The 12,210-nt window shown below is 40.5% G+C and overlaps 1 protein-coding gene across 9 annotated transcripts in view; it reads left to right on the top strand.

Annotated features, from left to right (window-relative positions):
- LOC140480832 (guanylate kinase-like) overlaps window positions 1-11,449 on the top strand; it is a 49,264-nt gene extending 37,815 nt beyond the window's left edge. For 8 of the 9 annotated variants that reach the window (XM_072576292.1, XM_072576287.1, XM_072576286.1 and 5 more), the window contains 3 exons: window positions 4,570-4,654; window positions 5,429-5,514; window positions 10,847-11,449. In XM_072576292.1, coding sequence (XP_072432393.1) covers window positions 4,570-4,654; window positions 5,429-5,514; window positions 10,847-10,879 — 204 coding nt within the window. In that variant the 3' untranslated portion in view covers window positions 10,880-11,449. The remainder of the gene's footprint in view (window positions 1-4,569; window positions 4,655-5,428; window positions 5,515-10,846) is intronic. The other variant, XM_072576284.1, reaches the window with a different exon arrangement.
- Window positions 11,450-12,210: the final 761 nt, after the last annotated feature.

The following is a 12,210-nucleotide window of genomic DNA, read 5'->3' as shown; positions in this document are numbered from 1 at the left end:
TGTTCTAGAATTCCCAACTCGTGGAAATATATTATCTTTCTCTACCCTATCTCCTGTTAATATCTTGATGACTACAATCAGATCACCCCTTAATCTTCTAATTTTTCAGAAGATAGGCCTAATTTGTGTAATCTCTCCTCATACCTTAACTCCTGAAATCCAGGCATTATTCTTGTAAGCTACATTGTACTCCTTCCAAGGCCAACCTATCCTTCCTCAGGTGCCCAATCTACACTCCCTCCAAGTGGGGGCTAACCAGAGTTCTGTGTAATTGCAGTATTAATTCTGCAAACTTGTACTCTAGTCCTCTAGATATAAAGACCAACTTAGTTTTCTTGTTTATGTTCTGCACCTGTTTGTGACATTTTAAAAATCTGTGCACCTGAACCTTCAAGTCTCTGAACTTCTACTGTATTTAACTTCACACTCTCTATAAAATAGCTTGATCTATCCTTTCTCAGTTCAAAATGGATATCCTATTGCTAATTTTGCCCATTCACTTAGTGTTTATGCTATCGTCTGCACTGTCTATGATGCTACCTAACTGTGTAATTAGCAAATTTGGATATATGACTTTCTGTATCGTTATCCAGGTCATTTTATAAATAATGTGAATAATTGAGCTCCTAACACAAATCATTGTAGGATACCACTGGTCACTCTCTGCTGATTTAAGTACCTACTAAATATCAGTACTTTCTGTCACCTGACACACTGCCATTTTGCCGTCAATGCCATGGGCTTCCACTTAGTTAACAGTCTCCTTTATGAGACTTTATTAGATGCCTCTGGAAGTCCATATAAGAGCATCATAGATATTCCCTTGTCCACTACATTAGTCACCTCTTCAAACAGTTTAATGAGGTTCGTCAGGCATGATCTACCTGTCTTTAATCCGTGCTGGCTCTCCCTGATTTAATTGAAAATTTTCAAGGTGTTCAGTTGCCCCATCTTTGATTATAGATTCCAACAATTTCCCCACCAAAAGTGTTCTACTAACTGATCTATAATTCCCTGGTTTTCCTCTTTCACTGTTCTTTAAAAAGCAAAGTCACATGTGGAATTTTCCGATCCAAAGGGAGGACTTCTGTATCTGTGGAACTCAGAAAAATTATAGTTAGAGTTTCTTTAGTGTGCTCCTGTACTTCCTTTAACACCCATGGATGGGAGCAGTCAGGTCCTGGGGATTTGTCATTCTTTGATTCCACTAATTTCCTCATTACTGGTGCTTTACTTGCATTAATTTGGTTGAGTCCTCATTCTCAATACACGATTAATTTCTTTGGGACTTTGGATAAGCTACTGTCCTTTTCTTCTGCAGATACTGAGGCAAAGTAGCTTTTCAACATCTTCCATTTCTCCAGAGTCATTGACAATATCCCCACTTTCAGTCTTAAGTCAGCCAACATTGTTCTTAACTGCCTGCTTTTCCCCTTAATGTAATTGTAACATTTTCTCTTTCTTTGTTTAACATCCAGTTCACATTTGGATTCACTAGGTTAAAGTTAACTTCCATCCCCAAGCAATATTCTCTATCTTTAATTGAAGTACAAAACATGAGGTTTGTTTGGAGAAAATTGTAATGTTGTTATTATTAAGTGGTAAGAGAAATCATTTGGATTTATCACTATAAATAACTGTACCCCCTTCACATTGTCAGAAATACAATTTTTCCAGTCTTCTTTAGGGAGACAGGAATTTTAAGTGATTGCTGATGTAAGTGTTTTTAAATGTCATTCAGTGCTGAATTCAGAACAAGTGGCAAGTGCAAGAAGCATGTTTATAATAGGCGTACACAACTTCTAAACACACTTGAAACAGATTCAATAATAGCTGTTAGAATGGAGTTGGCGGGGACAGCAGAATACTGGGCTGTGGGTAAATAACAGGAAATTGGAATTCATTCATTGAATCTTTAAAAGCTAGTACAGACATGAAGGGCTGAAACTTCCCACTTACAACTGTGTAAAGTCAGACTATTCCAATACACAGTACAGTCTCTAGGCCTATCAAGTCTGCGCTGACTCTTTTGAAGAGCAATCGACTAACTCTTTATACTAATGGGAAACATTTCTCCCAATCTGTTCTGTCTATGCCCCTCAAACATTGGACACCTCCAAACAGATTCCCCTCAACATTCTCTGCTCTAAAGAAAACAATCCCAGCCCATTTAGTCTTTCTTCATAGCTGAATCGCTCCAGCCTTGACAACAACGTGGCAAATCTCTTCTTCACCCTCTCTAGTGCAATCACATCCTTCCTATAGTGTGGCAACCAGGACTGCTCACAGTACTTAAGCTGTGGCCTAACATTCTAGATGCCTCCATCATAACCTCCTTTTTCTTGTATTCAGTACCTTAACCACTTTGTGTATGGGTTCTGCTATCCTCAATGATCTCTAGCTTAATAATATCCTTCCTACACCAGAACTGGATGCAGTATTCCAGAAGACGCCTCGTTAATATCTTGTACAACCTCAACGCGACTTCCCAACTCCTATAATCAAAGGACTGAGCATGAAGGCCATTTGGCACGCTTGCCTTCATGCCTTTTTAACCACCCCGTCTATATGTCTCACAAACTCCAAAGAATTATGTTCCTGAACTCTTTGGTTCCTCTGTTCCACAACACTGCCAAAGGCCCTACCATTAATTGTATAAGCCCTACCCTTATTTGTTGTGCCAGTACTCTCATTTATCCAGATTGAATTCCATCTGCTGTTTTCAACCCATTGACCCATTTGATCAAAATCCCTTTGTAATCTAAGAAAACCTTCTTCACTGTCTACTATGACACCAGTTTTGGTGTTGTCCATAAGCTTACTAATCATGCCTTCTATATTCTCACCCAAATGATTTATGTAAATAACAAGCAAAAGAGGACCTAGAACTGATCCCTGGTGACAGGCCTCCAGTCCAAAACGCAACTCTCCACCACCACTGTTTCCTGCTGTTAAGCCAATTATGTATCCAACTGGCAATCTCACCCTGAATCCTTGTGACCTAACTTTACTAATTATTCTACATGCAGAACCTTGTTGGAGACTTTATGAAAGTCCAAGTAAACACTGTCTACCGCTCTGCCTTCATCAATCTTTTTGGTAACTTCCTTAAAAAAATGTTTGTGGGATACAATTTTCCTTGCACAAAACCGTGCTGACTATCCCTAATCAATTTTTGTCTCTCTAAATGTCTATAAATTCTATTTTTTATAATCACCTCTAACAATTTACCCTCAACTGAAATCAAACTTGGTCTATAGTTCCCTGGTTTCTCCTTGCAACCTTTCTAAACAAAGGTACAACATTGGCCACCCTCCAGCCATCAGACACCTTGCCCATAGTTATAGATACAAATATTTCTGCAAAGGGCCTCTCTTTCCTCCCTTTTCACTTTTTCATTCTGGGTTACATTAGATCAGGTCCCAGAGCTTCATCCATCTTTATATTCTCTAAGACCACCTGAACTTCCTCTTCTGTAATGTGAGCTGTTAAAACATCAAAATTTCTTTGTGTTCTGTAGTCTCCTTTTCTTTCTACACAGTAAAAATTGACGTGAAATATTTATTTAGTATCTCTCCCCACCTCATGGGGTTCAACACAAATATGACTTTGTTGCTGTTTAAGGGGCCTTACCTTCAAAGTTCCATTTGTTTTGCCTGAGAGTGGCAGGAATCTTAAGACATTTAAAATATTTAGCTGAGCACTTTAAATGCCATTGTATACAAGGGTATCAGCCAAATGCTGGAAAAGGGGATTGTAGTAGGTACATGTCTGACAATTGGCACAGACATCATCTTGCAATACGTTTTGTCACTTAAAATGTACGTACGTGCATCTCGTGGTCCCTCTGTCCATGAGCAATCTTTAGAACTGTGCCTTCTGCCATATCCAGTCAACTTTTGAAAGCTACTTGAAATGCAGGGTACTTAAGAATAAAGTAAACATTGTTGTGTTTGGCAACATGACGGAAAATCGAGAAATTATTTTGACTTTTCCTCAAGAATTTTTTTGGAGTTTGCCACAAGAGTTTTCTTGAATACTATTGGCAAAAAATTCAAGCACTATTTGGACCCAAGGATTTCAAGATATTTCTGACTGGGCAAGCTTTACTGGATCCATCTGTATCCATGTTCCAAGTACTGAACCCGGCTTTTCGTGTTGGGATCAGGTGAAATATTGAGATTTGGATTCGGTTTAGTAGCTGGAACACGTTGACAGATACAGAATGGATTTCACATTCATTCACACGGATTTTTCATCATTTATTTTATTCGGTATTTATGAAAATGGAAAAACAACTTTTGATTTGCTTGAATTTATATTAAAAAACCAGCTTAAAAATGAATTTTGTCCACAAGCCCCTCCTTCCTGTTTGACTACACAGGCTACCTCTGAGTCTTTCAAAGAAAATTGTCATTTGTAGAATTTCCAAGTTAAATACGTCATTGAAGTCTTCGGTAACTTTGACATTACAATTTATTTTTAAGCTATTTGTTGGAGTAAGCCTGTATTGAATTAAATTCAGTTGGAATATTTTAAGTTAACTTAATCTACAAAATCAATTTTTAGGAACAACGACTGAGACAGAGAAAAACTGAAACTGAGGAAAGTTTGCAAAAGAGGTTGGCAGCAGCAAAATTGGACATGGAATTCAGTAAGTATTTAAACAAATATTTGCTGATGTTCTATCTGTGTTTTCTACCAGTAAATCTTCCTATTTATGATGTTGGCATGTAGCAGTAACAGTGTAGAATACTGGGTATAGTTAAAATGCATATTATCATGTACCTATATTTGAATAGAGTCCTAGAGATGTGCAGCATGGAAACAGACCCTTTGGTCCAACCCGTCCATGCCCCCAACCCAATCTAGTCCCACCTGCCAGCACCCTGCCCATATCCCTCCAAACCCTTCCTGTTCATATACCCATCCAAATGTCTTTTAAATGTTGTAATTGTACCAGCCTCCACCACATTCTCTGGCAGCTCATTCCATACACGTACCACCCTCTGCGTGAAAAAATTGCCCCTTAGGTCTCTTCTATATCTTGCCCCTCTCACCCTAAACCTATGCCCTGTAGTTCTGGACTCCCCCACCCCAGGGAAAAGACTGTGTCTATTTATTCTATCCATGCTCCTCATAATTTTGTAAGCCTCTATAAGGTCATCCCTCAGCCTCTGACGCTCCAGGGAAAACTACTTCAGCTTGTTCAGCCTCTCCCCATAGCTCAAATCTTCCAGCCTTTCAAGTTTCACAACATTTTTCCGATAGGAAGGAGACCAGAATTGCACGCAATATTCCAACAGTGAATAAACTCAAAACACAGGCAGGCGCATAGCTGAGATTTTTTTGAAATAGAAATAAATTGGGATGGAGTTAGGATGATCAATACAATGAAACATGTCTGTGATAAATCTTTGTCCTGCAGGTAAGGAGCCTGGTATATTTGATGAAGTACTAATTAATGATGTTTTAGAAGATACCTATATTCGGTTGAGATCGGTTCTTAGTGAGGTAAGCTAAAGGTGGATCAGCCTGCACATTTTATCTTTAGTGAGAGCACTGATGTAATAGTATACTAAACCTTCTTGCTGGTTCTAACATGTGACCATTTTACACTGATGAGAACAAAATGGTTTGCTGTAAAATCAACTGGATGATCTCGTTGTTATGGGGGATTTCAACATGCAGGTAGACTGGGAGAATCAGGATGGTATTGGACCTCAAGAAAGAGACTTTGTGGAGTGCCTCCAAGATGGATTCTTAGAACAGCTGGTGCTGGAGCCTACCAGGGAGAAGGCAATTCTGGATCTGGTATAGTGCAACGAACCAGAATTGATCAGGGATCTTGAAGTGAAGGAGCCATTAGGAGGTAGTGACCATAATACAATAAGCTTCAATCTGCAATTTGAGAGGGAGAGGGTACAATCGGAAGTGACAATATTTCTGTTAAAAAAGGGAACTATGGAGCTATGAGGGAGGAGCTGGCCAAAGTTCAATGGTGCAATACCTTAGCAGGGATGACAGTGGAGGAACAATGGCGGATATTTCTGTGTATAATGCAGAAGATGCAGGATCAGTTCATTCCAAAAAGGAAGAAAGATTAAAGTTTGGGAGAAGATTTGTAGCTCGGGTGCTCATTGTTGTGGTTCTGTTCGCTGAGCTGGGAATTTGTGTTGCAGACATTTCGTCCCCTGTCTAGGTGGCATCCTCAGTGCTTGGGAGCCTCCTGTGAGCGCTTCTGTGATGTTTCCTCCGGCATTTATAGTGATTTGTATTTGCCGCTTCCGGTTGTCAGTTCCAGCTGTCCGCTGCAGTGGCCGGTATATTGGGTCCAGGTCGATGTGCTTATTGATTGAATCTGTGGATGAGTGCCATGCCTCTAGGAATTCCCTGGCTGTTCTCTGTTTGGCTTGTCCTATAATAGTGTTGTCCCAGTCGAACTCATGTTGCTTGTCATCTGAGTGTGTGGCTAATAAGGAACCATCTCTGGACTCATAGCAGAAGCAATAATGCAAAGGTTAGAACAAACAGTCTTAATGCAAATTCAACCCAAACTCTGGGTCAGATATGTAAATGGTACCTTTGTAATCGTTTAAAAACACAGAAATAGAGAACCGGATCATCAACGCAACACTCACAGGAATCTGATTCACTCGAGAGGAAGAAAAGGACAACCAACTCCCATTCCTAGACGTGATGGTACAGAGAACACCTAAAGGAGCATTCACCACAAAGGTTTACAGGAAAGCCACACACACAGACCAAGTCCTAAACTACGAAAGCAACTACCCCAACACACACAAAAGAAGTTGCATCAAGACACTGTTCAAAAGGGCCACAACACACTGCAATACCAGAACTGCAAAAAGAGGAAGAAGAACACCTAGACAACGTATTCGCCAAAAACTCAATTCCATCAACAGATGCCTAAGGGAAAGACAACAGAACGAGGACATGCCACAACCCAAAGGACTAGCCACACTACCATACATCAAAAACATTTCTGCACTGACAGCCAGACTACTGCGACCACTAGGACTCATAACAGCACACAAACCAACAGCCACTCTTAGACAACTCACCAGGATGAAGGACCCGATACCCAGCATGAGCAAAACCAATGTAGTGTACAAAATCCCATGCAAGGACTGCACAAAACACTACATCGGACAAACAGGAAGACAGCTAACGATCCGTATCCATGAACACCAACTAGCCACAAAACGACATGATCAGCTATCCTTAGGAGCCACACACTCAGATGACAAGCAACATTAGTTCGACTGGGACAACACTACTATTATAGGACAAGCCAAACAGAGAACAGCCAGGGAATTGCTAGAGGCATGGCACTCATCCACAGATTCAGTCAATAAGCACATCGACCTGGACCCAAAATACCGGCCACTGCAGCGGACAGCTGGAACTGACAACCGGAAGCAGCAGAAACAAATCACTATAAATGCCGGAGGAAACATCACAGAAGCGCTTCACAGGAAGCTCCCAAGCACTGAGGATGTCACCTAGACAGGGGACGAAACGTTTGCAACACAAATTCCCAGCTCGGCGAACAGAACCACAACAGGAAGAAAGATCCTAGGAGGAGGCATGGGTGGCCATGGCTGACGAGGGAAGTTAAGAAACATATAAAGTTAAAAGAGAAAAAGTATAATATAGCAAAGATGAGTGGGAAAACTGAGGACTGGGAAACTTTTAACGAACAACAGAGGATTACTAAGAAGGAAATACGCAGAGAAAAAATGAGGAACGAAGGTAAACTGGCCAAAAATATAAAGGAGGATAGTAAAAGCTTTTTTAGGTATGTGAAAGGCAAAAAAATGGTTAAGACTAAAATTGGGCCCTTGACGACAGAAACAGGGGAATATATTACGGGGAGCAAAGAAATGGTAGAAGAATTGAATTGGTACTTCAGATCTGTGTTCACTGGGGAAGACACAAGCAATCTCCCTGAGGTAACAGTGGCTGAAGGACCTGAACTTAAGGGAATTTATTTTTGCCAGGAATTGGTGTTGGAGAGACTGTTAGGTCTGAAGGGTGATAAGTCCCTGAAGCCTGATGGTCTACATCCCAGGGTACTGAATGAGGTGGCTCGAGAAATCATGGATGCGTTGGTGATTATTTTCCAGAGTTTGATAGATTCGGGATCAGTTCCTGCGGATTGGAGGGTGGCTAATGTTGTACCACTTTTTAAGAAAGGCGGGAGAGAGAAAACAGGAAATTATAGACCAGTTAGTCTGACCTCAGTGATGGGAAAAATGCTGGAATCTATTATAAAGGATGAAATTACGACATCTGGATAGTAGTAACAGGATAGGTCGGAGTGAGCATGGATTTATGAAGGGGAAATCATGCTTGACTAAACTTCTGGAATTTTTTGAGGATGTAACTCTGAAGATGGATGAGGGAGATCTAGTAGATGTAGTGTACCTGGACTTTCAGAAAGCTTTTGATAAAGTCCCACATAGGAGGTTAGTGAGCAAAATTAGGGCGCATGGTATTGGGGGCAAAGTACTAACTTGGATTGAAAGTTGGTTGGCTGATAGGAAACAAAGAGTAGTGATAAACGGCTCCATTTCGGAATGGCAGGCAGTGACCAGTGGGGTACCGCAGGGATCAGTGCTTGGACCGCAGCTTTTTACAATATATGTTAATGATATAGAAGACGGTATTGGGAATGACATTAGCAAATTTGCTGATGATACTAAGCTGGGTGGCAGGGTGAAATGTGAGGAGGATGTTAGGAGATTGCAGGGTGACCTGGACAGGTTAGGCGACTGGTCAGATGCATGGCAGATGCAGTTTAATGTGAATAAATGTATGGTTATCCACTTTGGTGGCAAGAACAGGAAGGCAGATACTACCTAAATGGAATCAATTTAGGTAAAGGGGCAGTACAGAGAGATCTGGGTGTTCTTGTACACCAGTCAATGAAGGTAAGCATGCAGGTACAGCAGGTAGTGAAGGCGGCTAATAGCATGCTGGCCTTCTTAACAAGAGGGATTGAGTATAGAAGCAAAGACGTTCTTCTGCAGCTGTACCTGGTGAGACCGCACCTGGAGTACTGTGTGCAGTTCTGGTCTCCAAATTTGAGGAAAGACATTCTGGCTATTGAGGGAGTGCAGCGTAGGTTCACGAGGTCAATTCCTGGAATGGTGGGATTATCTTACGCTGAAAGACTGGAGCGACTGGGCTTGTATACCCTTGAGTTTAGAAGACTGAGAGGGGATCAAGACAATGGACAATAGGTGCAAGAGTAGGCCATTCTGCCCTTCGAGCCTGCACCACCATTCAATATGATCATGGCCGATCATCCTTAATCTGTAAACTGTTCCCGCCTTATCTCCATAACCCATGATTCAACAATCCTTGAGAGCTCTATCTAACTCTCTCTTAAACGAATCCAGAGATTGGGCCTCCACTGCCCTCTGGGGAAGAGCATTCCACACAGCCACCACTCTCTGGGTGAAGAAGTTTCTCCTCATCTCTGTCCTAAATGGTCTACCCCGTATTTTTAAGCTGTGTCCTCTGGTTCAGCACTCACCCATCAGTGGAAACATGTTTCCTGCCTCCAGAGTGTCCAATCCTTTAATAATCTTATATGTCTCAATCAGATCCCCTCTCAGTCTTCTAAACTCAAGGGTGTACAAGCCCAGTTGCTCCAGTCTTTCAGCGTAAGGTAATCCCACCATTCCAGGAATTGACCTCGTTAAACTACATAGATCTCCCTCAATAGCCAGAATGTCTTTCCTCAAATTTGGAGACCAGAACTGCACACAGTACTCCAGGTGTGGTCTCACCAGGGCCCTGTACAGCTGCAGAAGAACCTCTTTGCTTCTATACTCAATCCCTCTTGTTATGAAGGCCAGCATGCTATTAGCCGCCTTCACTACCTGCTGTACCTGCATGCTTACCTTCATTGACTGGTGTACAAGAACACCCAGATCTCTCTGTACTGCCCCTTTACCTAAATTGATTCCATTTAGGTAGTATCTGCCTTCCTGTTCTTGCCACCAAAGTGGATTACCATACATTTATCCACATTAAACTGCATCTGCCATGCATCTGACCACTCACCTATCTTGTCCAGGTCACCCTGTAATCCCCTAACATCCTCATCACATTTCACCCTGCCACCCAGCTTAGTATCATCAGCAAATTTGCTAATGTTATTACTAATACCATCTTCTATATCATTAACATATATTGTAAAAAGCTGCGGTCCCAGTACTGATCCCCGTGGTACCCCACTGGTCACTGCCTGCCATTCCGAAATGGAGCCGCTTATCGCTACTCTTTGTTTCCTATCAGCCAACCAACTTTCAATCCAAGTTAATACTTTGCCTCCAATACCATGCACCCTAAGTTTGCTCACTGACCTCCTATGTGGGATTTTATCAAAAGCTTTCTGAAAGTCCAGGTACACTACATCTGCTGGATCTTCCTCGTCTATCTTCAGAGTTACATCCTCAAAAAATTCCAGAAGATTAGTCAAGCACGTTTTTCCCTTCATAAATCCATGCTCACTCTGACCTATCCTGTTACTACTATCCAGATGTGTCGTAATTTCATCCTTTATTGGTGAGAGTCTTCACCTCTTTGGACAGTGTCTTGGGATTGTTAACAACATCCAAAAAGTAACATGCGACAGCCCTCAGCACTGCAAAATATCAGCTGAACCCAAAAACAGCCAAACTTCTCCTCTGAAAAGACGTGGAAACCTGAAAAGCAGGTCAGATCGATTAAAAATAGATTGTGTTTTGAATTACGTCTCACTTTTTTGAGATTTAAAAAAAAACTTGCTTTATCTTGTGTTTTATTATAGGAAATCCAAAGGGTGAGAGCTTTGCAGAACTGAACTATTCCAAACTCCATCCCACTCAAAAATGTGAACATTATACTCCCTCAATGTATACTAAGTGGGAAGAATAAAAATTTCCAAAATACCTATGTATATATTTAATACCTTAGCGTGCTCTTTTATTTTTGTTTGTCGGCTGTAGTTGAACTGGCATTCCATTTTTTTGCCAGTGTCTATTGTCCTTGGGATGTTTTATGAATAATAGGGAATACTTTTTTAAATTAAGCAAAACGATGGCATATTGCTCATTATAATCACCTTTCTTTCTGTAATGCTTTGCGGGAAGTAATTGTTCAATTTTTATAGCTAGTGTTTTTTTTAAAGTGTATATACTAGATATCGTTATACCATCAACCGAATAGAGACTCTCTGAACACAAGTTACTAGTACTGTTGTATCTGTAATGTAAGTAATTGTGAATAGACCATGAACATAATTACTGTATTGAAGTAGAAAGATAAGAATTATTTTGTTGAAGAGATGTCAGTTTTTGAGTTCTCCCATCAAGCAAAATTAGATGTCTATTTACAACTGTCTTTGGGATTAAATAAAACTAATGAGAAAAGATGGAATGCTGTGCTTATTTTATAGCTAAGACTGTTAGGGCAGTGACCACAGTTATGAAAGAAATCCACTGGCCAAAGAGCATCTACGGCAAGATTGTATATGAACAATCAAAATTTCAGGTATGGAACATGAAGATCGTTTGTAGACTTACATTTCAATAAAAGCTGAGGCAGGAAATCCTTGAATGCAGATATAAGAGCATTTCATAATTTGTACTTGAGGTATAGTTAAAGTTTGAAGTAAAGATCAATATTTTTCCCATCAAGAGAAAGGTGTCAGAATGAACAAGGGAAGTTATGGGTCAGTTCTAATAATCCTCACATGGAACAAATAAATTCTAGAATCTACACGATGAAATTTTCCAGATACCAAATTTAGGTTAATGTTTGACACTATGCATCATACATTTAGGTAACAAGTTTGGAGCCTAAAATGAAAATGTCAGCAGGAGGAGCACTTCTTGCCTTTAACCTGACAGACAGGGAAGACAAATAGTCCAAGGGTTAGCAAGGACAAATGAATCCTTCATTATCAAACAACTGGCCTGTGCATGCTCTGTCTACCAGTAATGAATTTTATTGCTATATGTATGCGACAAATATGACTGGCAGATCAGACTAAATAGTATGTCTTTTCGGCTGTTTGCAATAGGTAGATATTGACCATACTTGGAAAACTTGAAGCATAATATTGAATGTTGTGTTTGGATAGCTCTTGCAAGTATGTTGAGAATTATAATATGGACTGATTTAAGATTATCA

Source organism: Chiloscyllium punctatum, chromosome 8, assembly GCF_047496795.1.
Source record: "Chiloscyllium punctatum isolate Juve2018m chromosome 8, sChiPun1.3, whole genome shotgun sequence".
Lineage (NCBI taxonomy): Eukaryota > Metazoa > Chordata > Chondrichthyes > Orectolobiformes > Hemiscylliidae > Chiloscyllium > Chiloscyllium punctatum.
The sequence above is the reverse complement of the archived record's forward strand: the minus strand, read 5'-3'. Positions and strand labels throughout refer to the sequence as shown.